Source organism: Lethenteron reissneri, chromosome 26 (assembly GCF_015708825.2).
Source record: "Lethenteron reissneri isolate LAM-NWPU_2019-01 chromosome 26, ASM1570882v1, whole genome shotgun sequence".
Taxonomy (NCBI): Eukaryota; Metazoa; Chordata; class Hyperoartia; order Petromyzontiformes; family Petromyzontidae; genus Lethenteron; species Lethenteron reissneri.
The window spans coordinates 24,490,332-24,516,972 of record NC_083804.1 but is presented as its reverse complement, the minus strand read 5'-3'; the positions used below and the strand labels follow the sequence as shown (position 1 = coordinate 24,516,972).

At 49.9% G+C, this 26,641-nt stretch overlaps 1 protein-coding gene across 1 annotated transcript in view; it reads right to left on the bottom strand.

Moving 5' to 3' along the window:
- Nucleotides 1–23,750, bottom strand: part of LOC133347917 (uncharacterized) — a 48,408-nt gene extending 24,658 nt beyond the window's left edge. The window contains exons 1-5 of the mRNA XM_061560658.1: nucleotides 23,682–23,750; nucleotides 4,886–4,971; nucleotides 3,963–4,087; nucleotides 3,055–3,180; nucleotides 2,553–2,641 (exon numbers count right to left, since the gene is read on the bottom strand). Coding sequence (XP_061416642.1) covers nucleotides 2,553–2,641; nucleotides 3,055–3,180; nucleotides 3,963–4,087; nucleotides 4,886–4,965 — 420 coding nt within the window. The 5' untranslated portion in view covers nucleotides 4,966–4,971; nucleotides 23,682–23,750. The remainder of the gene's footprint in view (nucleotides 1–2,552; nucleotides 2,642–3,054; nucleotides 3,181–3,962; nucleotides 4,088–4,885; nucleotides 4,972–23,681) is intronic.
- Between the last annotated feature and the right edge of the window lie 2,891 nt (nucleotides 23,751–26,641).

The following is a 26,641-nucleotide window of genomic DNA, read 5'->3' as shown; positions in this document are numbered from 1 at the left end:
TGGCACAAACACAGACCCGCCTGAATACGTATTGGGGGTCTGGCCTCGGAATGACCCACTCAGAGAGAGGAGGGGTCAAAGGGTCGCGAGGGGGGGGGGTCTGTGCTGACATTCCGAGGACATCTATTTTTCCTGTTTGTTTTTCTCTCGCAAGAGATGCGCAGAGAGGGGAGTCACGTTTTGAGTTTAAGCACAAGCGCACATCACGAATGAGCAGTCTGTTCGAGTCGCGCTCAGTCTCGCAACTCGGCTTGCGACGCAGCGTTGCGACGGGGCTCGCAAGGGAGCTAGGGCGGATCGTGCCTCGAGGAGAGATGGGATGACGAGGGGTCGTTAAAGTGACAGTCTGAGTGCAGTCTGGTTCGAGTCGTGCTCAGTCTTGCAACTCGGCTTGCGACGCGGCGTTGCGACGGGGCTCGCAAGAGAGCTGGGGCAGATCGTGCCTCGAGGAGAGATGGGATGACGAGGGGTCGTTAGAGTGACCGCCTGAGTGCAGTCTGTTCAAGTCGCGCTCAGTCTCGCAACTCGGCTTGCGACGCAGCGTTGCGACGGGGCTCGCAAGGGAGCTGGGGCGCGTCGTGCCTCGAGAAGTGATGGAACGAGGAGGGGTCGTTCGAGTCGCAGAAGTCTGAGTTCAACCTGGGTCGAGGCTGGGTTTCAGCCGTGCTCCGGCTGGCGGAGCGTCGTGAGGGAGCAAACACCGATGCCGATAGCAGGTGTCGCTTCTCGCAGAATGAAGTTAAGTGCGAGTGAAGCTGGCAGCTGCACGAACAAAGGAAAGCACAGAGAAGAGAGAGTGACGACAAGCAATAAACCTGTAAAAGGGCAGAAATCGCCAAGCGTCGACCAAGCGAGCAAAGCAGAGAGCGCGAAGCAGTGGAGAAAGCCTGATCAAACGGCTGTGAGGAAGAGGACAGCGCCAATGCATGCGCCGTGTGTTTGATGCACACACCGACCAACGACCAGTGAGAACAGACAAGACGTCCAGAACGACGGCGAGCATCGTGCCGACTCAACAATCGTCCAGCAGTGGAGAAGCCGGGGGCTGCCACCAAGAGAGAGAAAGAGATATAGAATGCGCAGTGTGTTTGATACACACACCGACCAACACCCAGTGAGAACAGACAAGACGTCCGGAGCGACGACGGAATCGTCGCGCACCACGCCGGCGAGCATCGTGCAAACTCGTCGTCCAGCAGTGGAGAGTGAGAGCGCACGAGCAGAGACACGCCCGAGCGAGGAAGCAGCACGGCTCGCTGCGGCCACGCCCAACCCAGAGAGAACCTGGCCGCTCTTCGTATATTCCCTCCCACACCCCACAAGCTAACGACACAACTCCCGGCTCTAAGGAAAATTTAATTAATTTTAAAAAGGGACAACGCACACACAACACGCACACGAATAAGACTTTAAAAAAGTTATCTTTGCGTTTCAAAAAGGGTTGCCATTTCAAGGTGGTGCGTTCAATATCAACTGATCGTGCAAAGCAGTTGCTGCCGTCGAGTTACCTAAATAAGAAGTGTTTTAGTCATTCATTTTCGTTAATTGGCATAATCTTGCTCATGAATTTATTGACGTATGCTTTCGCCTTTGCATATTAGAGTGTCATGTGTTTGTTTAGAATTAAAATTGCTTAACACCAACTGTTCGAGTGCTTCTTTCCAAGTCCATGCAAAACTGTCTTATTCCTAAGAACTATATCCTGTGATGAGATATGAAATTGGAAACCTAAAATAACATAACACATACTAAGATAATCAGTAAATGTTAATCAATAATAATCGTGTTATCCTGATTGATACAACTCTGGATAACGAAGCTAAGCCTAATTATCATAACTGCACACATTTAACATAATCGCAAGCATCCGCATAAATTACTACGATCATCTCCGTGATTATCATAATTTATGCATATTAATACACACATTAACATAATTTATGCGATTTACGCATTTTTTGGAAAATTTAAATTTTTTATTATTTTTATCAAAATTTCATAATCCAACATATACAACATACTACCCACCATTATCTACTACCCGCCATCATCTACTACCCGCGATCATCTACTACTCGCCATCATCCACTACTCGCCATCATCTACTACCCGCCATCATCTACTACCCGCCATCATCTACTACCCGCCATCATCTACTACTCATCATCATCTACTACCCGCCATCATCTACTACCCACCATCATCTACTACTTGCCATCATCTACTACTCGCCATCATCTACTACTCGCCATCATCTACTCACCCCATGTGTCTCCCCGTGTCTCCCCGCGTCTCCCCGTGTCTTTCCGTGTCTTTCCGTGTCTCCCCATGTCTCCCCGTGTCTCCCTGTGTGTGTACCCGCGTCTCCCCGCGTCTCTCCGCGTCTCTCCGTCTTCCCGCATCTCCTCATGTGTCCCCGTGTCTCCCCACGTCTCCCCGTGTCTCCCCGTGTCTCCCCGTGTGTCCCCATGTCTCCCCACGTCTCCCCGTGTCTTCCCGTGTCTCCCCGTGTGTCCCAGTGTCTCCCCGTGTCTCCCCGTGTGTCCCCGTACCGGCTCAGTGTTGCTGCGCTCCCACAGTGGCTGGTGCTTCAGGATGTCCAGGAGATGTTTGATGGTGCCGCACTGACTCACCGCACGGCCTGACACAACCACATCAACAACCACAACAACAACCAAATCAACAACCACGCAACCACGAACACCACCAACACCAACCACCAGCACCGCTACCACCACTCACAGCACCACCACCACGACAATCACCCTGGAAACCACCACCACTAGCACGACGACAAGCACCAGCACCACTCGCACCAGCACCACTAGCGCTGTGGTAACCACCGCCACTAACACAACCACTAGCACCACTCAACTCTCACAGCACCACCATGACAACCACCATTCTCTCTACTCTACCACCACTACCACCACTCTCTACTCTACTCTACCACCACTATCACCACTCTCTACTCTACTCTACCACCACTACCACCACTCTCTACTCTACTCTATCACCACTACCACCACTCTCTACTCGCTCCGTGCTACTCACCCAGTGCTGGGCTGAAGTCCGTGTATGCGCAGAGAACCCACACAGTGGCGTTGATGGGTCTGAAGTTTGCGTCAGGCACCGGGGAGTCCTTGTCAGACAGAGATGTGAGAGCCTGGGCCAGCAGCTCTGTGTGGAGACAGAGACACATGGAGACGTGGGGACACAGACACACCCACTCGTAGACACACGGACACAGACACACAGACACACCCACTCGTAGACACATGGACACACAAAGGCACCACTCACAGACACACAGACACACAGAGCCACCCACTCACAGACACACGGACACACAGACACACCCACTCACAGACACACGGACACACAGACACACCCACTCACAGACACACGGACACACAGAGTCACCACTCGTAGACACACAGACACACCCACTCACAGACACACGGACACGAGAGCACCACGTGTGGAGGCACGCGGCTGTGTACGTGCCTGTAGGTGACTGTGTGTGCCTGCACATGCGTGTGCTGTTTGTGCGTGTGAGTGTGGCGTCTGTGTAACTGACCACCCGTCTGCTTGCGTTTCAGCTGAGACTGATGTCGATGTGAATGTGCTCTACGTGTGAGCTGTGTGTGCTGTTTGTGTGAGCTGCGTGTGCTGTTAACAAGGAGTGAGTGAGCTGTGTGTGTGTGAGCTGTGAGAGTGAGCTGTGAGTGTGAGTGAGCTGTGTGTGTGAGTGAGCTGTGAGTGAGAGTGAGCTGTAAGTGAGAGTGAGCTGTGAGAGTGAGCTGTGAGTGAGAGTGAGCTGTGAGTGAGAGTGAGTTGTGTGTGAGAGTGAGCTGTGAGTGAGAGTGAGATGTGAGAGTGAGCTGTGTGTGAGAGTGAGCTGTGAGAGTGAGCTGTGAGTGAGCTGTGAGAGTGAGCTGTGAGTGAGCTGTATCACTGACCAGCTGCTCCCTGCTGTACCATCACGTCCGCCACATCCTCACAGAGGCTCTTGGGCAGCCTCCTGAGCTTCTCATTCAGATCATTGATCTTCTGCATGGGAGGGATGAAGGTGGCCACCTGGTACCTGCACAGCGCAGAGACGCAGCGTGGCACTCGAATGGTGACTGCTGTTCACTCTCACACCATGGTAACTGTTGTAACTTTCACACCATGGTAACTGTTGTTAAGTCTCACACCATGGTAACTGTTGTTAACTCTCACACCATGGTAACTGTTGTCAACTCTCACACCATGGTAACTGATGTTAACTTTTACACCAAGGTAACTGATGTTAACTCTCACACCATGGTGGGGGTAGAGGGGTAGTGGAAGGGGTCGTGGAGGGGGTCGTGGAGGGGGGGTGGAAGGGGTCGTGGTGGGGGTGGTGGTTTACACACCGCACCAGATACTCATTTTGAGATAAAATCGACCTATGGGAGGCCCATGACCAGTTCAGATAATGGTCAGCAGCGTTGGCCGTGGTCAGGAATCGAACTCGGGTCTCTGGGTTCGCAGCGCGGCGTCGACCGCTATGCCGCCGCTCCACTAGCCCAGCGACGTGCACAGTGACGCACTGCGTGGCGGTGCACAGTGACGCACTGCGTGGCGGTGCACAGTGACGCACTGCGTGGCGGTGCACAGTGACGCACTGCGTGGCGGTGCACAGTGACGCACTGCGTGGCGGTGCACAGTGACGCACTGCGTGGTGGTGCACAGTGACACGTGGAGTTGGGCACTGCCGCTCTCCACGCGTCGCCTCGCACAGCTCAGACGCACGGAGAGAACCCCGTCGCTGATGCCCACTGAGCCACCCCTTGTGTGTGGGATCACGTCCTCGTGCTCAGGAGAGGAATGATTGCGCAATCCTCGCTGCGTCTCTCACCTGCTGCCACCGTCGACCTTCTTGATATCGTCGAGGCATTCTCGCAGCAGCAGCTTGTGGGCCTCCACATCCGCTGCCATCGTCTCCTGAGGCACAAGCGACACCGCGGACAGCTCGCACCCCCCTCTCGACCCTCCTCTAGACCCCCCTCTAGACCCTCCTCTAGACCCTCCTCTAGGCCCTCCGTTCCATGTCGAAGTAACAGCGAAGTGACGAGAGCGTGGCCAGTTTAACACGCAGCCTGTTGTGACCAACATGACCCGTCATAGAGGTGTTCTGGGTGAGCGTCAATTCACGCGATCTCACCCAGAACACCTCTCGTGGGTAGCGCGGCCATCGGACTCCGTTGGTGACTTTGCCACAGCAGCTCAAGTGAGGAGGGGAAATGTTAGAAGAGATGAGTGAAGTGATCTGTGTTTAATGAATTCACCACGAGTGGAATGTGCACAGTCTACTTGGCTAAATAAATAAATAAAGTTTAATGACTTCATCTGTCCCTGCGCCCTTCCCTCTTATCAGCCGTAGGCCGCCTTCACCTAAACGCGGCCCTGGTCACGCCAAACAGCGCATCACCCTGATGCACGATGCACACAGCATGACACCGCTAGCGCTGTGCACGTATCACCATCGTTACCATCGTCACTATGTGGGAAAAGACGTTCCCTGTCTCGATGACCTGGGTCCAGTGCGTGAGAGAGAGGGGACAGGGCGGTGAGAGGGGGGCGGTGAGAGAGGGGCGGTGAGAGGGGGGCGGTGAGGGGGGGGGGTGAGAGGGGGGCGGTGAGAGGGGGGCGGTGAGGGGGGGCGGTGAGAGGGGGGCGGTGAGAGGGGGGCGGTGAGAGGGGGGCGGTGAGAGGGGGGCGGTGAGAGGGGGGCGGTGAGGGGGGGGCGGTGAGGGGGGGGGCGGTGAGAGGGGGGGGCGGTGAGAGGGGGGGCGGTGAGAGGGGGCGGTGAGGGGGGGGGGCAGTGAGGGGGGGGGCGGTGAGAGGGGGGGGCGGTGAGAGGGGGGCAGAGAGAGGGGGGTGGTGAGAGAGTGAGAGGGGGGCATGAAACAGAGAAGAGAGTAAAACAGAGAGAGGAGAGGGAAGGTGAGAGGGGTAGTGACAGAGAGGGAGATTGAGACGGCAAAGTGGGAGCTGGGGGTGATGAGAGCGAGGGTGAGAGACCCACAGGGAGGTGGGAGAGTGGCGTGGATGAGATGCAGGGAGGGAGGAGAGGGGACGGAGGAAGTGAGAAACAGACGGAGACGAGGCGAGACACGGAGACACTTTGTGTGTCCAGCACAGGCAGCAGGAAGGAGAGAGACGAGAGAGCGAGCGAGAGGTGGGGGTTTACATAAAGCAAAGTAAAAAAAATACGAAATGATGAATGAAGCAAAGTGCCGACTACACCGAGCATCTTCTTGTTTCCACTGATCGTAAAAAAAGACGGGGCTCAGGAGGAGACACGTTTTGCCGGCTGGCTCCGTGCAGCTTCTGCGCCAAACGCATTGGAAATCCCCTTCACCAGGCCACCAATCAGAGCGTGGGACGAGCCCCGTGCCTCGCGGCGATTGGCTGTCATCATTTCTCCTTCGCTCCGATTGGTCGCCTTGTGGTGGGGGAATTCCGAGCGTCACGTGACCGCGTGAGACGCGAGGCCACTCCACTCAAGCACTCACTAATTTACTACTCACTTAACTACTCACTACTTAACTACTCACTGCTTAACTACTCGTGAGTTAACTACTCACTGCTTAACTACTCTCTGCTTAACTACTCACTACTTAACTACTCACTGCTTAACTACTCACTAATTAACTACTCACTGCTTAACTACTCGTGAGTTAACTACTGACTAATATTCTTGGTTCTTTCGGTAAAGTCACGTAGAAGGGAAATAAAAAAACAGAAAAAAAAACGAATCATTATTTTATTATTTCCCTTCTACGTAACTTTATCAAAAGAACCAAGAATATGAATCCCTGCAGTCACGAAAGCTTTAAATCAAAATGTAACTACTCACTACTTAACTACTCACTAGCTTCTCACGAGTTAACTACTTAACTACTCACGAGTTAACTGCACACTCATTACTTTTTCATTACTGAGCACGATTTACTAATTAACTTGGCACTCACTGGGTCTGTTTCTTGCTGGGTCTCTGTGTCACTGTGTGTCTACGTTTCTCTCTGTTTCTGTGTCTCTGTGTCTCAGTGTCTCACCACGCCAGTCTCCCATTGGCTGCCTCCAGCCCCTGTGGGCGTGTCTGTGCCGTGACGTCACCGCCACCTCGGGGGTTTCCGTCTCTGGGCGGCGCCGCCCCCGGGGCCATCGCAACGCCTTGGAAACCCCCTGCAGCAGGGGACCAATCAGAGCGCGGGACGAGCCCTGCTGCTGCCCCGCTCTTCTCATTGGTCGCCTCGCTCCTCCCCTCCCATTGGTCGCCTCGCGGTGGTGGATTCCAAGTCGGGATGGGACTCAAACTAAACTCAACTATTTTGACTTCGTGACTGCAGCAATTAACAGAGGTGGGACAAAGTCATTGTTATGCAAGTCCAAGTCGAGTCTGAAGTCATCAAATTCATGACTCGAGTCTGACTCGAGTCCAAGTCACATGACTCGAGTCCACACCTCAGAGGTGGGACAAAGTCATTGTTATGCAAGTCCAAGTCGAGTCTGAAGTCATCAAATTCATGACTCGAGTCTGACTCGAGTCCAAGTCACATGACTCGAGTCCACACCTCAGAGGTGGGACAAAGTCATTGTTATGCAAGTCCAAGTCGAGTCTGAAGTCATCAAATTCATGACTCGAGTCTGACTCGAGTCCAAGTCACATGACTCGAGTCCACACCTCTGGCAATTAATATTCTTGGTTCTTTCGGTAAAGTCACGTAGATAAAAAATACAAATACTAAAATAGAATTAAAACATATATAGATTGAAAACAATAAAAGCAAAAAACCCACGACGTTTCGATGGCAACACCCGCGGTGGTTGCTGATGACATTCGCCATCGATGTTGACTACTGAACAAGACGACTGAGAACTCACGACATTTCCCAGGGTGCACCACGCCACTGGAGCAGCTCGTCTGCTGAGACGGGCAGCAGCAGCCAACTACTCATAATTCTACGACGCAACACGTCACTATTTAACTCACTATGTCACTATTTAACTCACTATTTAACTCACTCACTATTTAACTCACTCACTGTCACTATTTAACTAACTGTTTAACTAACTCACTATTTAAATCACTCACTAGTGAACTCACTGACTAGTTAACTCACTCACTATTTAACTCACTATTCAACTCACTATTTAACTCACTATTTAACTCACTCACTATTCAACTACCGCGCTGCTCGGGGCTGAGAGCCCGAGACCAGAAGCCGTGTCCCCCCCCCCCTGGCCCCGTGCCCCTGTTGTATCCTAACCCTTCTTCCAAAACTGAGATTAATCATATTTGATGAGATTTTTTTTATATTATCTTTTTACTTGTTTTTTTTAATGAATGAAACACACCAAAGCGCACCAAACTGCAAAACACCAGGTGTGGTTAAGTAATGAACCGGCAGAGGGCTAGGGTGGCAGAATTTGCAACCTTGCTTCAAGGGAAGATAAGGCCTGATGAACGGGCACATGTCACCCGTGCAGGCGGCAGAGACAGTGGGAGTGTCAGCCAGACATAGTTAAGGCAAAAAGCCCAACTATCCTGCATGGTTTTAAAGTAACGTCAAAATTCGTAATTCAACAACAGAGTAGGCTAAATTATCGATCCTCGCGCTCGCTCAAATTGGAGACCAGGCTGCGAGCTACATCAATGAACCATTGCCCATTTGCTAATCCAATACTGAATGTTAATATTACTGAAGTCAAAACGAATTCTATGACCTCAGCACATGGGCAAATAATAGGGCAGTGTCGACTCAAAGGCAATGGAAGAAACAGAGGGCCTTTGTCTAAATCACAACCACAGAAAGCCAGGAATCATCACTGATTGTGTGTTTAGGGATTCCGAGCTAATTAGAACACGTGCACACAGAAAGGGAGGTAGAAGCACGCCTTGTCCTCCTGCAGCTGAGGAAACAAAGATAAAGATAAGTGGGTCAGCTCAAGGCTGTGTGCACAGGGGAGTGAGCTGATTTAAAAGAGTGTTGTATATCTCTCAAGGCGGGCAAGACCCAGCTGAATAACAAGGCTGCAGGGGTCACCAGAAGTTCGCATTCGCCTAGTTAAGACAAAAAGCTCAATTATTCTGTATTGCTATTAAAGTAACGTTAAAGTCGGAATTTAACAACAGGGTAGGCTAAAGTTATTGATATTCACACCCACTCCAATTAAACCAGGCCACAAGTTACGCCTACTGAACCATCACCATCATTAAGTCAATATGAAATGTTATTTCCATACTTTAATACTTTCTATACAACTCGACCCGAAGCATATGACAATCAGAACCTTCCTAAGTCAAAATTGAATCGCACCCAGACAGGAGCGAATAGTCGATATAAGGTTGAAGAGGGAAGGAAATTAAGAGCACGGCGAACTGCAAACGTAAGCAAAAAGCCGGGAACAACACCAGCCCAGCAACAGCGAGTCGGGCTTCGACAGGCCATAAAGTAGGAATAATAACTCCCGGGGTCAGGGGACACAAGAAGAAGCAGGCAGACAAAAACCAGAACTGACTCCAAGGTTCAACCGCCCTCACCTACAAGGAGTGACGGAAATTAATGAGGCCTTGAGTTAACGGCGTCAGCTGGACGGCAACAACAACGGCGAGCAGAGATAGGGTGGGGCAAAGACTGCGGGGCTATGAAATGCAACTTCGTGTCAGTAAAGCTCTGACAAACAAGTTAAGTTAAAGACATCACAATACATAATATCGGACATAACATCAATGTTAACGCTATTCACCGTAAACTATATTCCGCTTATATAACCATGCAGACACCAAGGAATACGAATTCCTAGGATCAAGAAGCTTACCCCTTGACCTAAGATATCGGAAATAAGTTAATAATAATAAGCATATGCATGAAAAGACAAAGTAAAACTTATGAAAAGCCAGGATAACGGGATGAATCACCACCAGGTCGAATATAAATACATAATAAAAACGATGTTAAACCCAGGGTCGGAGAGAAAGGGAGATCCCGGCCGTCTTTGTATCCCCGCAGAGCGGGATAGGAGTGTGTATACGCTCGGGGAAACACCTCCACTGGAGTCAAGCACCACGATGGGAAACGACAGACCTTAGGTTACATACAGAATCATAACTGTGAAATAGTAAGGGACAAATGTTAACTTAAAACTTTTTAACCATTTCTTTGTGCGCCGGGTCGGAGAGAGCGTTGCCCCTCCCTCCAGGTGGTGCGAACAAAGACGCCTATGAGACATTTGTAACGTCTGTGTTTTGGGTTCATGAAGAAGGCCAGACAAGAGATAATATTGCACCCAGACAGAGAGACGACCTCGAGGCAATTTGTAACATCTGATTGTTTGCTCGTGGGTTTATGGAGGGAGTGTGACAACGGAATATATCGTGGGTGATGCACACAAGGACATACGGACGTACGGACACACACATGGACACACCTGCCTACGGACAGATCCTGACACAGCAAAAATCGAAAGAAGTCCCGCCTTGTGGGCGGGATCCAGGGGGATTTTTCGGCATAAAGGAACGGATCCTGAGCATTGGAAACTAGTGCGACCAGTGGGTCCACTCAGCAGTGCGACCAGCGGGTCCACTCAGGAGTGCGACCAGTGGGTCCACTCAGGAGTGCGACCAGCGGGTCCACTCAGGAGTGCGACCAGTGGGTCCACTCAAGAGTGCGACCAGCGGGTCGACTCAGGAGCGAGGGCGACCAGCGAGTCGACCCAGGAGCGAGCTCGACCGGGAGGGTCGGCTCAGGAGCGAGCTGCGACCAGCGGGTCGGCTCGACTCATCTTCAGCTCGACAACCTCTGCCGAGTCGGAGGTCTCTGCTGCCGCCGGAGTGGTGAGCATCGCGGTTTGGCGACGACCCCACGCTGCGCGCTGCGAGCGGGTTGTGGGCGCCACCTACCGACCGGGTTCCGAACTGCGACAGCGTATCAACAGCCATCCGAACCAGTTCACCACGGTGACAGGGGAGCGACTGATACGTATGACGCGCACCGCCCCTTCACCACACGACCACCAGGCGTCTGTTTGACATAAAGAATCGACTCCGAACACTGACTATTCAAGACAACTCTTACCACTCAAACACACTCGAACCCATAAGCCATCCGTGGCTGGGAAGGCATCACAACGAGACCGAGTGATGGCCATCCGTCGTTTATAAGAGTATTCGTAATTTTATCTTTAATATTTAGTGGGCTGTACTCTTAATCGCATAAATTCCCAACAGATCCATCAATACGAACTGATTCTTGGCACCTCCTTCCGCCGAGCCACGCTCACGTGGGGAGTGGTGGCCCACCGGATCCTTATCAGGTGATCTGGTCCCCAATTAGTAAACTTGGTATAAGATAACGATCTTCGGAAAAGGAGCACCGTCGCAGGCCCTTACTCCGAGCCGTTCTGTTGTCAGATAACCCGCCGATGTATCTGTTGAGATTGGTGCCTTTAAGAATAATAACTGTTTTGATTGTGTTTTTTTATCGCCGTATAATCTTTCAAGTATCTTTCAGTCATAATCGCCGCACGTACTCGCATCCTCTACAGAATATTCAACTGTCCCGTGACCCAAGGTGCTAACAACGTGATATGGGTTGCGTATGACCAATAAGGAGTGCGGTACTGCGTGAACAATATTGAGTATAATCATTCATTAACGTTAAGGTTTTCTTAGCATAGTATTTGCATATTTTAACGACTCTCTCTCTCACTAACAACCATCGCGTTATGCGGGATCCATGTGCCGTTGTCAAAGTGAAATCAGACAATCGTTGATGATACTGTATTGATGCCGTGTTGACGTTCCGGGATTGAGAGTTCGCATACTATATCATAGTTAAGGTTGAATTAGTAATAAATTGATCAATACAGAAGTGGTTGTGTGATTCTTTCCTGAAATCTATGCATAAGATCTGTTTCTGCGTTGAGATCTGAACTTGGTGACCTTAATAAACACACTAATACATACTCAGTAAATGTTAAAGCGATAACGGGGTGAACCGGGGACCTAAAATATAACCACGAATACACACTCTGGGAATGTTAAAGCGAGAATGAGACGAACCTAGACAACGATGCCGAGTTAATCTAAGTTAATCTTGCATACTTACACCACACCTGCATAACTGCATACGATTAATTGCCTTATTCCGATCGATAACCCACCCTCGTCACCGAGGCGGGGTCTGGTTATCATAACGACTTGCATTATCATAATTACACCCACTCGCATAATTAATACGATTACCTCTCGAATTGGCATAATTAAAATGTGCACAATTACATAAATTAACATATTTCCGGATAATTACACATTTGGCCAAATTTCATTTAATTATTATTATTTTCACTGAATATTCATAACCCACATATACAACATAATAATTTCACCCACGCACGCATACAACATAACAAATTTCGATAACCAATAAATACAACATAATGGGTGGCGTCGCCCGGGATTTCTCGCAGACAGTTTATGCATGAATTCAGGAACGAATCACTGATGTGTTAATCAAAGTGTTGTGAACTAACGTTGCCTTGTGATTGTAAACGGGGGTATACAAACAAAACGCGCTCTGAAGGGAAATACCAGAGTAGCAGAGTATAACAAAGACAGCTGGGCCGAGATTATTTGCTCGAGTTGAACTGACGCATCCTGTGATACAATTGTTTATATGTGCTCTGAAGGGGAATTCTAGAGTAACTCACGACGCACATGAGATGTTAGAATTAAGATACACTCTTAAGTCTATTAACCACACTACATAATAGAGATGGCACAGGATCCACAACATTCTGAGTTTGACACACCAACGCATAACACTGATACAGAGTGGACCTCTGAGGAGGAGATGGAATCTATGGAAAAAACAATATCGGGAATTTGTGTTAAAACGTACTGGACGGACTGCTAGCCAGCAGACGGAGCAGAGAGATATATGGGAGGGGAGCCATACAGAAGATGTTAAGGCCCATAGAAGGAAACTACTTAAGGACGTGATGAAATGTGGCAAAGCCAAACGTGACGTAAAAATTGCAGAAATAGCGAGGGTAGACTCGTATCTCCTCGCACAGACAGACAGAGAAAGATTATGGAATGAGGAAAAATTTGAAAGGGAGAGACAAGAGAAACTGTCCTTAATGGTGCAGGTAGAGCGTCTGCACGCCCTCGTGAGAGAGAAAGAATCCGCACTAAATGCACCAGTGAAACACCCAGACGTTGATACACAGAACACATACGGGAGTAACAATTTACCACACTCCGAGCCACGTGGACGTAGCCCAGGGCCAGATTCCACAATGAGTATGGCTACTATGCAAAGCAATTTTGATAAAGTAACACCCTCGCAAATCGAGGAGAGAGAAGAGGAAATAATAATACGAACGGGAAAACATGAGGCCGACCACCCCAACGTTAGAGAGAGACAAATAATTAACCCTAAGTCATCAGGATACACTGTAATGATAGAGCGGAAAAGGGCGGAGCTGGTGCAAGACGGGAAACATGACATAAACAGCACACCAGGCAGACGCACGCTACGCAAGTATGACCGACATGATGCAGATGACAGAGACAGCTCACCAGAGAGACGCACATCACACAAGCATGAGCCATGGGATAAGCAGAAATCACCGAGCCAAGTTGACCCACGTAACAGGTGCAAAAGGCACTACAAAAGTTATGTTAAGCAGAGCCACCGTGATGGTGACGGCTCATCTGACACTGACTCCTCTGACGATGACCAACACGACACGGGTAACAGGAGCTCACCAGAAAGACGCACATCACACAAGCATGAGCCATGGGATAAGCAGAAATCACCGAGCCAAGTTGACCCACGTAACAGGTGCAAAAGGCACTACAAAAGTTATGTTAAGCAGAGCCACCGTGATGGTGATGGCTCATCTGACACTGACTCCTCTGACGATGACCAACACGACATGGGTAACAGAGGGAGCTCACCAGAGGGACGCATGACATGTAAATATCACCCATGCAAAACCACCCGCACCACAGATGACAGAGACAGGAATCCCGATAACCATGAAGCACGAGACAAACATAAATACAACACCTCACCTAGCAGGCACCACACACGTAGTAGGCAGCATGAAGGTCAAGGACAAAAACACTCACCACATAGACACCGCTCAAGGAGATCACGCACACCAACCCACAAGCACGAATCACAAGACCCACATAAGGAAAACAAGAGACACAAGCAACGGGACAGATACGAATCCTCGGACAGAGGGAGATCACGACACAGACACGGGACACATGACAACAGTGATAGTGGAGACAGGGGTAGCTCAAGGGAGCACTCCTCAGGAACCGACACCACTGATGACGAACAACACACTTTTAACAGTAAGACACTAAAACTGATGGACAAAGCACTCGTGAGAATTCCCTATTTCGATCCACATAACAAGAACAGGGATATCCACACTCACATAGCTACAGTAGAACAGGAGGCTAAGATCCGGGGTCTGGGTAAATCAGCAGAAAAGGCATGTTTATTATCAAGGAGCCTACATGAACCCGCCAGACCATGGGTAGCCTCCCTGCCAAATAGGGTGAAGAGTGACTTTAAACAATTGAGCCGAGCAGTAGTTAAGAGATTTGGGGAATACTCCACACTATCCGAAGGATTGAACGCGACAAAGTTGATGACCCAGCGTGTAGACGAAGACCCACGAGATTATCTCCTGCGCCTTAAGAAAGCATATTACGCAGGGGACGTGGACAATGCCCAGGGAGATAAGACAGTCTTAAAAGTGATGTTCTTCCAATCATTGAGACCTGAAATAGTGAGAATAGTAGGAATGATGTTGGACCCCGAGACTGCCTCCCTACGCCAGATTGAAAGCAAGGCCCACACGGCCTGGGTGAACGGACGGAAAACCACTGGCATAGCCAAAACCCACATCGTCACCAGAGATAAAGAATGCCTCGATCTGGAGGGAAGCGAATCTCCAAGGAATAATATTAGCGCCACACGGGGTGGACATGAATTCCCCCAGGAGAGGGCGCCTAACCCAATAGAATCAACACCCGTCCACAACACGCTGAATAACGTTCCACGTGGGGGGAGGAACGAGGCCAGAGGAACCTGGCACCCACAGCCGCCACCACCATGGAATGCAGAAGAGGGCGGAGGCTGGAATTATGGAGGAGGAAGAGCGAGTGACGGGCCATACCTACCCCGCGGAGGCCGACGCCCACCAAACCAGTCACCATATCGTCCCCCACTGCCGCCTCCACTAGCAATAGGGCATAGACCACCGTTAGCTAACAGGAATCGATATGCTCACCACATTAGGATGGGAAAAGAGCTCCTAGGGAGTATGAAGACTCCCATGCAAGTAGCGAAGGGAAGAATACCAACTATACCCACACAGGAGGAGGACACACCCAGAGCAAAGGTAGCCCAAGTGAACGTAGGGAAGACAAGAAGCCTCGAAGCAATCACCGAAGTGGTACCAGAGGGAAAAGGGTACCATCTAGGGGAATTGATTCCCGTAGGACCAGTCGGACGAGTCCACGTGGAAGTAATACTGCAAGACACCCTGACCAGCCAGGGCCTTTGTGATACTGGAGCAGAAATATCCATGATATCCAGAGAATTATTTGACGAACTCCAGACTGCCCTCCAGAGGAAGAATGAAACACTACAAATGATGCCAAGTAAACTTACCTACTCAGGATGTGAAGGGACCCACATGCGACCATTGGGCAAAGTTATGACGAAGTTGACGTTCAACAAAATCAACATGAACCATCCCCTATATGTCGTACAATACCCAGGAAAAGAACTGATTATTGGGGTCGAACTACTGAATCGCCTGAAACCCATTATGAACCTTGAATCCCGACGAATTTGGGCACAGTCAATGCCGGAGCAACAAAGGGACTCAGAAGATGAAGACGTTATGAGAGACTCCACGGGAATCCAAGTGATAACACAAGAGCTCGACGACCTATCAACGACAATCAGGAACGAAGACGAGCTCCCAGCAGGAATTCGAATCACTCAGCTAATGACTAACAGACTGAGAGAAGACCGAAAGGAAGCCGACTTAGAGTCAGTATCACCGAATGACCGTCCCCTCATGGAGTATATACCGCCCCCTGGAGGCCAAACCGACGAACTGCAAACTGATGAAGGAGAACACAAGGGCAAGAGCGTATTACCCTCGGATGAAGCCAAGGCAACTCAACCGATAGTAACGCAAAAGGAACTTTCAACCGAGCCGCCCGAAACCACGAAGGCCCTAGATCCAAACCAAGAGAAAAGAGTCCTTACAATAGAAGAACAAATAGAACAACAAATTGAAGCAGCAGACGCCCTAGAGAGCGACACTCAACGAGACGAGCTACGACAACTGCTCCAAGAATACAACTCCCTGTTCTCCAAAGACTCCTATGATTGTGGCAAAACCGACCTACATGTGGTATCCATTCCCACACTGGAGGGAGCACCAGCGGTATACGTGAAACAATACAAGATTCCACTGGCCGCCTATGAATCGATCCAAGAAACCCTAGAGAACCTACTCAAAAAGAACATAATCCGGGAATGCAACTCGACCTACAACTCACCCATTTGGCCAGTACTAAAACCCACGGGAAAATGGAGACTCACGATCGACTACCGACAACTCAATAAAACAGTTCCCCTATCTCGATGGCCAATGGCAGAAATCGACCACGGTCTCAACCAAATAAAAGGCGCAAAGGTACTCACCACAATGGACCTAGCAAATGGCTTCTGGACCATGCCAGTAAAAGAAACCGATCAATACAAGTTGGCCTTCACCTTCGACGGAATACAGTATACTTGGAATCGCTGCCCGTTCGGATACTCGAACTCACCTGCAGACTTCAACATATTCCTCCACAAGGCGATGGGCGACGCAAAAGAGCGAGGCACCATCATCTACGTCGACGACATACTAGTCAAGGACTCCTCATGGGAAGAACACCTCGAGAGCCTCCAGCATACCCTCGAGCAGTTAAAGGAAGCAGGGGCAAAGATTTCAATACAAAAAGGACAGTGGGCACGCAAAAGGGTGGACTACCTCGGGCTCCAGGTCGGCACTGAGGGAATGTTACCCCAAACCAAAAGACTTGAAGCCCTCCTCGCACTCAAATCGCCCACCACAGTCACGACCCTTCGGAGCATCTTAGGGATTTGCAACTACCTTCGACAGTTCGTGGACGACTACGCAGGAATCGTTCGACCCTTAGTTAAACTACTGCAAAAAGACGAACCATGGGAGTGGGGACAGGAACAGGAAGCCGCAGAAAAAGAATTAAAACGACAGATCACAGAGGCATCCTGCCTAGCATACCCAGAGAAAGGGAAAGAATACTACCTGGAGACCGCATACTCAGATCATAGTATCAGCTCGGTACTGTACCAGAGACAGGAAGCAGAGAAACGAGTTATTGCCTATGCCAGCAAAGCCCTCCGGGGAGTGGAGATGAAGTTCTCCGAGTGTGAGAAGGCGATATTTGGAAACATCTGGGCCATACAACATTTTCGGAACTTGTTGAACGGAGAGAGGATCATCCTGGAAACGAATCATGAATCCTTGGCATACCTCAACAGTAAGAAGATTCGAGAGGGCCGCGTAACCAGCAGCCGAATAGCCAGCTGGGCACTGACACTCCAAGGCCTACCAATCACAGTGAAATACGCAAAAAACAAGAAAAGTCCAATGGCACAAGGTCTTGCCGATTTACATGATTGTACCTTCGACAGCATAGAAGCAGAGGACGAAAAGATACCTCCGGAGGACAACAGGTACCTGCCCTTCAGGAAGGAGACATGTGCCGACCTACCAGTGGTATACATCGATGGATGCTCCAAGATGAAGGAGAACAAGCTTCACGCTGGGTCAGGAGTCATTTGGGAAACTGGCCCACTCACAGGGATTCAAGAGGGATTTCAGCTGGGACCAAAGTCAAACCAGTATGCAGAGTTGGTCGGGGTACACATCGCTGTCCAGATGGCATCCGATAACCAAATACGGACCATGGTGGTGTGCACTGATTCCAACTACGTACAGCACAGCTTCCTGCACCACCTACCCATATGGAAAAAAAACGAGATGAAGAACCATGGGAATAAACCAATTCACCATCGAGAACTATTCGAGGCCATAGATAAGATGGTTCAGAACAAGGATATGAAGATATTTTGGAAGAAAGTCAAAGGGCACTCCAAGATACCTGGTCAAGAGAAAACTGGGAACGACCAAGCAGATGCCATAGCAAAAGTGGGAAGCCTGGAAGGCACCCCGTGGAAGCTAGAAGACCAAACCGACAGAGACGGACAACAAGAGTCGACGAACCAAGACATCGCCGTGATAAGACTGGTCACAAGAAGTGGGAAGAACCCGGCAGAAGCTGGAACCAGAGCCCAATTGAACAGTGCCCAGCCATCCGAAGACCTGATCAGAATGCAACAAGAGGACGAAACACTAAAGACACTCGCCGATCATATCCAAGATCCAGCAGGAAAACCAATCACTACTGACAACTTGAATGACAACAAAGAGCTCGAGATAACATTCGTACGCATAGGGGACAAGGTATTATATAACCTAGACAAAAGCCTACACCAAGCGGAGGTAGGAATAGTAGACACATTCCGAGGCCACAAGTTTGAGATAAGCAGCACTCTGTCCAACTTGTTGAACAGTAAAGAATTCCTAATGGTGAAATTATCCCTCAGCGAATCAGAGATTAACATAACAGATCTTACTTGGGCGACCGAAGAGGCTGGATATCAGCGAAATCAACAGATGGGGATGGGAATCACAGGGGCAACAGGGATGATCATACTAGTCCTGGCTATTCTAACCTTAACATACCATGTGGCCAAAATGAATGCCGAACTTAAAAGACTAATCGCAGGCACAAGCCACCTACCATTCGAGCCCAGGAACAGGGATAGAGCCAAGGCCTGATGATGCCACCCAAGAATAACCGTAGAGACTATCTTTTTAACGATATCTCCTATAACACGTAGTCAATAGAATAATTTTTCCCTCCCTTATCGTTTTACCTTCCTTTAGAATTTTTTTTCTTTTTCTTTTTTCCTCTCTCTTGTCACATATAACCATGTTAAGTTGTGACACGTACGCGCGCGTTGTAAGGAATAGCAGCAAAACTTGAGGACAATCGATGGTTCATGATGGAAGAAGGGTATACATATTTTTTTAAAAATAACCCGTGGCCATTTGACCACTGGTCATTTTTAAAAGGGCGGAATGTTGTATCCTAACCCTTCTTCCAAAACTGAGATTAATCATATTTGATGAGATTTTTTTTATATTATCTTTTTACTTGTTTTTTTTAATGAATGAAACACACCAAAGCGCACCAAACTGCAAAACACCAGGTGTGGTTAAGTAATGAACCGGCGGAGGGCTAGGGTGGCAGAATTTGCAACCTTGCTTCAAGGGAAGATAAGGCCTGATGAACGGGCACATGTCACCCGTGCAGGCGGCAGAGACAGTGAGAGTGTCAGCCAGACATAGTTAAGGCAAAAAGCCCAACTATCCTGCATGGTTTTAAAGTAACGTCAAAATTCGTAATTCAACAACAGAGTAGGCTAAATTATCGATCCTCGCGCTCGCTCAAATTGGAGACCAGGCTGCGAGCTACATCAATGAACCATTGCCCATTTGCTAATCCAATACTGAATGTTAATATTACTGAAGTCAAAACGAATTCTATGACCTCAGCACATGGGCAAATAATAGGGCAGTGTCGACTCAAAGGCAATGGAAGAAACAGAGGGCCTTTGTCTAAATCACAACCACAGAAAGCCAGGAATCAGCACTGATTGTGTGTTTAGGGATTCCGAGCTAATTAGAACACGTGCACACAGAAAGGGAGGTAGAAGCACGCCTTGTCCTCCTGCAGCTGAGGAAACAAAGATAAAGATAAGTGGGTCAGCTCAAGGCTGTGTGCACAGGGGAGTGAGCTGATTTAAAAGAGTGTTGTATATCTCTCAAGGCGGGCAAGACCCAGCTGAATAACAAGGCTGCGGGGGTCACCAGAAGTTCGCATTCGCCTAGTTAAGACAAAAAGCTCAATTATTCTGTATTGCTATTAAAGTAACGTTAAAGTCGGAATTTAACAACAGGGTAGGCTAAAGTTATTGATATTCACACCCACTCCAATTAAACCAGGCCACAAGTTACGCCTACTGAACCATCACCATCATTAAGTCAATATGAAATGTTATTTCCATACTTTAATACTTTCTATACAACTCGACCCGAAGCATATGACAATCAGAACCTTCCTAAGTCAAAATTGAATCGCACCCAGACAGGAGCGAATAGTCGATATAAGGTTGAAGAGGGAAGGAAATTAAGAGCACGGCGAACTGCAAACGTAAGCAAAAAGCCGGGAACAACACCAGCCCAGCAACAGCGAGTCGGGCTTCGACAGGCCATAAAGTAGGAATAATAACTCCCGGGGTCAGGGGACACAAGAAGAAGCAGGCAGACAAAAACCAGAACTGACTCCAAGGTTCAACCGCCCTCACCTACAAGGAGTGACGGAAATTAATGAGGCCTTGAGTTAACGGCGTCAGCTGGACGGCAACAACAACGGCGAGCAGAGATAGGGTGGGGCAAAGACTGCGGGGCTATGAAATGCAACTTCGTGTCAGTAAAGCTCTGACAAACAAGTTAAGTTAAAGACATCACAATACATAATATCGGACATAACATCAATGTTAACGCTATTCACCGTAAACTATATTCCGCTTATATAACCATGCAGACACCAAGGAATACGAATTCCTAGGATCAAGAAGCTTACCCCTTGACCTAAGATATCGGAAATAAGTTAATAATAATAAGCATATGCATGAAAAGACAAAGTAAAACTTATGAAAAGCCAGGATAACGGGATGAATCACCACCAGGTCGAATATAAATACATAATAAAAACGATGTTAAACCCAGGGTCGGAGAGAAAGGGAGATCCCGGCCGTCTTTGTATCCCCGCAGAGCGGGATAGGAGTGTGTATACGCTCGGGGAAACACCTCCACTGGAGTCAAGCACCACGATGGGAAACGACAGACCTTAGGTTACATACAGAATCATAACTGTGAAATAGTAAGGGACAAATGTTAACTTAAAACTTTTTAACCATTTCTTTGTGCGCCGGGTCGGAGAGAGCGTTGCCCCTCCCTCCAGGTGGTGCGAACAAAGACGCCTATGAGACATTTGTAACGTCTGTGTTTTGGGTTCATGAAGAAGGCCAGACAAGAGATAATATTGCACCCAGACAGAGAGACGACCTCGAGGCAATTTGTAACATCTGATTGTTTGCTCGTGGGTTTATGGAGGGAGTGTGACAACGGAATATATCGTGGGTGATGCACACAAGGACATACGGACGTACGGACACACACATGGACACACCTGCCTACGGACAGATCCTGACACAGCAAAAATCGAAAGAAGTCCCGCCTTGTGGGCGGGATCCAGGGGGATTTTTCGGCATAAAGGAACGGATCCTGAGCATTGGAAACTAGTGCGACCAGTGGGTCCACTCAGCAGTGCGACCAGCGGGTCCACTCAGGAGTGCGACCAGTGGGTCCACTCAGGAGTGCGACCAGCGGGTCCACTCAGGAGTGCGACCAGTGGGTCCACTCAGGAGTGCGACCAGCGGGTCGACTCAGGAGCGAGGGCGACCAGCGGGTCGACCCAGGAGCGAGCTCGACCGGGAGGGTCGGCTCAGGAGCGAGCTGCGACCAGCGGGTCGGCTCGACTCATCTTCAGCTCGTCAACCTCTGCCGAGTCGGAGGTCTCTGCTGCCGCCGGAGTGGTGAGCATCGCGGTTTGGCGACGACCCCACGCTGCGCGCTGCGAGCGGGTTGTGGGCGCCACCTACCGACCGGGTTCCGAACTGCGACAGCGTATCAACAGCCATCCGAACCAGTTCACCACGGTGACAGGGGAGCGACTGATACGTATGACGCGCACCGCCCCTTCACCACACGACCACCAGGCGTCTGTTTGACATAAAGAATCGACTCCGAACACTGACTATTCAAGACAACTCTTACCACTCAAACACACTCGAACCCATAAGCCATCCGTGGCTGGGAAGGCATCACAACGAGACCGAGTGATGGCCATCCGTCGTTTATAAGAGTATTCGTAATTTTATCTTTAATATTTAGTGGGCTGTACTCTTAATCGCATAAATTCCCAACAGATCCATCAATACGAACTGATTCTTGGCACCTCCTTCCGCCGAGCCACGCTCACGTGGGGAGTGGTGGCCCACCGGATCCTTATCAGGTGATCTGGTCCCCAATTAGTAAACTTGGTATAAGATAACGATCTTCGGAAAAGGAGCACCGTCGCAGGCCCTTACTCCGAGCCGTTCTGTTGTCAGATAACCCGCCGATGTATCTGTTGAGATTGGTGCCTTTAAGAATAATAACTGTTTTGATTGTGTTTTTTTATCGCCGTATAATCTTTCAAGTATCTTTCAGTCATAATCGCCGCACGTACTCGCATCCTCTACAGAATATTCAACTGTCCCGTGACCCAAGGTGCTAACAACGTGATATGGGTTGCGTATGACCAATAAGGAGTGCGGTACTGCGTGAACAATATTGAGTATAATCATTCATTAACGTTAAGGTTTTCTTAGCATAGTATTTGCATATTTTAACGACTCTCTCTCTCACTAACAACCATCGCGTTATGCGGGATCCATGTGCCGTTGTCAAAGTGAAATCAGACAATCGTTGATGATACTGTATTGATGCCGTGTTGACGTTCCGGGATTGAGAGTTCGCATACTATATCATAGTTAAGGTTGAATTAGTAATAAATTGATCAATACAGAAGTGGTTGTGTGATTCTTTCCTGAAATCTATGCATAAGATCTGCTTCTGCGTTGAGATCTGAACTTGGTGACCTTAATAAACACACTAATACATACTCAGTAAATGTTAAAGCGATAACGGGGTGAACCGGGGACCTAAAATATAACCACGAATACACACTCTGGGAATGTTAAAGCGAGAATGAGACGAACCTAGACAACGATGCCGAGTTAATCTAAGTTAATCTTGCATACTTACACCACACCTGCATAACTGCATACGATTAATTGCCTTATTCCGATCGATAACCCACCCTCGTCACCGAGGCGGGGTCTGGTTATCATAACGACTTGCATTATCATAATTACACCCACTCGCATAATTAATACGATTACCTCTCGAATTGGCATAATTAAAATGTGCACAATTACATAAATTAACATATTTCCGGATAATTACACATTTGGCCAAATTTCATTTAATTATTATTATTTTCACTGAATATTCATAACCCACATATACAACATAATAATTTCACCCACGCACGCATACAACATAACAAATTTCGATAACCAATAAATACAACCCCCCCCCCCCCTGGCCCCGTGCCCCCCCCCCCCTGGCCCCGTGCCCCCCCCCCCTGGCCCCGTGCCCCCCCCCCTGGCCCCGTGCCCCCCCCCCCTGGCCCCGTGCCCCCCCCCCCTGGCCCCGTGCCCCCCTCTGTCCCCGTGCCCCCCCTGTCCCCGTGTCCCCCCCCCCCTCACCTGGCGGTGTCTCTGAGCTCTCGGGGTCTTCGCCTCTCGCCTCCTCTCGCTGCGCAGCTTCTGACAAGAAGCAGAAGCCGCAGCTGTCACTCAACCAGCACGCCCCGCCCCCTGCTCCTCCTACAACCTCCCTGCACCCCGCCCCCTTCACTTCACCCCGCCCCCTACAACCCCCCCGCCCCCCCTCCCCCACAACGCCCCCTCCCCCAGCCCCTCCCCCCACAACGTCCCCTCCCCCAACCCCCGTACACCCCACCGCCACAACTCCCCAGGCCCCCCCACAACCCCCCAGCCCCTCCCCCCCGCGCCGTGAACGGCATCGCGCTGGAAACCCCCTTGAGCAGCAGGCGACCAATCGGGGCACGGGACGAGACTCGCTGACCCGCTCCGATTGGCCGCGCTCCGATCGCTCGCGCGCTCTGATTGGTCGCCTCGCGGCGGCGGTTTCCCAGTGGCGGTGCCGCTCGGAGCCGGCGCCGCGGATTTGGCGGCGACGTCGCTCGGTTCAGTTTCATTTGTTACCCACGAGCTCCACTCGCCGCCTTGGCCGAGACTCGGACTCTCGCCTGGGATGAACACGCGGCCTACGCGGAGGGTGGGGGGGGGGGATGCGTGACGTCAGCAGGCACACTGCGTGACATGACAGAGATGTGACGTCACCGCTCACTTGCCGTGCAAAATATATCCATTATTGACCCCCCCCCCCCCCCCCACAAAATACAAAAGTAAAAAAAAAAATCTATTTTTATATTTGTTGCATTGTGTACAGTCTGGAAGCTACCCACATGCCAAATTTCAAGTTTGTTGCATGTCGGGAAGTATGCTAAACATTTAGAACAGACACATTCACAAACTTCCCCTTTTAGATGTACAGACAGATAACCCCGTGAGCCATGCGGCTCTTGACTCGGGTGCAACAAACAAGAACACGAACAAGGAGCATCTTAAAGTGACGACGCGCAACAGAAACATCCAGGAAGAAACAGCAAAGTCTTCCAGAAAAAAACACTGCATTTCAACGCTGTGTGCAAAAATCCCAGTGGGATGCAAGTCAAACAATAACAACCACAAGACAATTTAGATTAAAGTTATCACCAAAATAAAGCTATAAAAACAATGTAACAGTGATCATAGGAATTGTGATTCAAATGTAACAATAAACGATGTCCATAACATGTACGACCAAACTTTGCAGCCATAGCTGGCTGCATGAGTCACTCCATAACAGCAGGAGAACCACTGAATAGCAGTGGCAGCTTGGGGTGTACAGCTCCTCTAGAGCAGTTTTTAGTGCAGATCTCACAGGCAGTGATCCACGTTGCAGTTTATTGGCGACAGCATTCCAGACCCTGGGGGCATCAACATGAAAGGCTCTTCCACATTTATTCTTCGAAACAGTGAGGAGATCCAGCAGGTAGTCTGCTGATTTTTTTGTAAGTAAATCGTGAATGAATACATTTGATGCACAAGCCGTCGATCATTGAGAGATGTTAAGTTTGACCCAATGTAGAGATCGCAGTGGTGGGTCCAATATGGGCAGTTCAATGCAAATCTTAAGGCCGAGTGATACATTGAGGTGGGAGCGACGTCCACGTTGCTCAGTGTGCAACCTTCCTCTCCACCTGCAGCAGCACCACATCAATATTCATGCCCACAGTGGTAGTCGCGATAAATGTGTTCATTAGAGACAGCGAGCCAGAGGAAGGAGGCTGCTGCTGTTTGCTGCGTCAGCACTCAAACAGCAGCAAATCTCGGTCTCCTGCCCGGAATATAAACTTTGTGTTGTTGTGGATTTATTACAGAGCGCCTCGATACAAGGCGCTTTGCAACAATTATAACATTTTACATACGATGGGAGTGGTACCATTTTATATACACCTACAGCACGTGCACCTACAGCTGTGTGTGAGTGTGGTGAGTAGTGGTGCAGTGGTTAGCACGCTGTGTGTGTGGTGAGTGGTGGTGCAGTGGTTAGCACGCTGTGTGTGTGGTGAGTGGTGGTGCAGTGGTTAGCACGCTGTGTGTGTGGTGAGTGGTGGTGCAGTGGTTAGCACGCTGTGTGTGTGGTGAGTGGTGGTGCAGTGGTTAGCACGCTGTGTGTGTGTGGTGAGTAGTGGTGCAGTGGTTAGCGCGCTGTGTGAGTGTGGTGAGTGGTGGCGCAGTGGTTAGCGCACTGTGTGTGTGTGTGGTGAGTAGTGGTGCAGTGGTTAGCACGCTGTGTGTGGTGAGTGGTGGTGCAGTGGATAGCACGCTGTGTGTGTGGTGAGTGGTGGTGCAGTGGCTAGCACGCTGTGTGTGTGGTGAGTGGTGGTGCAGTGGTTAGCGCGCTGTGTGTGTGGTGAGTGGTGGTGCAGTGGTTAGCGCGCTGTGTGTGGTGAGTGGTGGTGCAGTGGTTAGCACGCTGTGTGTGTGTGGTGGTGCAGTGGTTTGCGCGCTGCGTGTGTGTTGTGAGTGGTGGTGCAGTGGTTAGCGCGCTGCGTGTGTGTGGTGAGTGGTGGTGCAGTGGTTAGCGCGCTGTGTGAGTGGTGAGTGGTGGTGCAGTGGTTAGCACGCTGTGTGTGTGGGGAGCGGTGGCGCAGTGGTTAGCACGCTGTGTGTGTGGGGAGTGGTGGTGCAGTGGTTAGCACGCTGTGTGTGGGGAGCGGTGGCGCAGTGGTTAACGCGCTGTGTGTGAGTGGTGAGTGGTGGTGCAGTGGTTAGCACGCTGTGTGTGGGGAGCGGTGGCGCAGTGGTTAACGCGCTGTGTGTGAGTGGTGAGTGGTGGTGCAGTGGTTAGCACGCTGTGTGTGTGGGGAGCGGTGGCGCAATGGTTAGCGCGCTGCGTGTGTGGTGAGTAGTGGTGCAGTAGTTAGCGCGCTGTGTGTGTGTGGGGAGTGGTGGTGCAGTGGTTAGCACGCTGTGTGTGTGTGGTGAGTAGTGGCGCAGTGGTTAGCGCGCTGTGTGTGGTGAGTGGTGGTGCA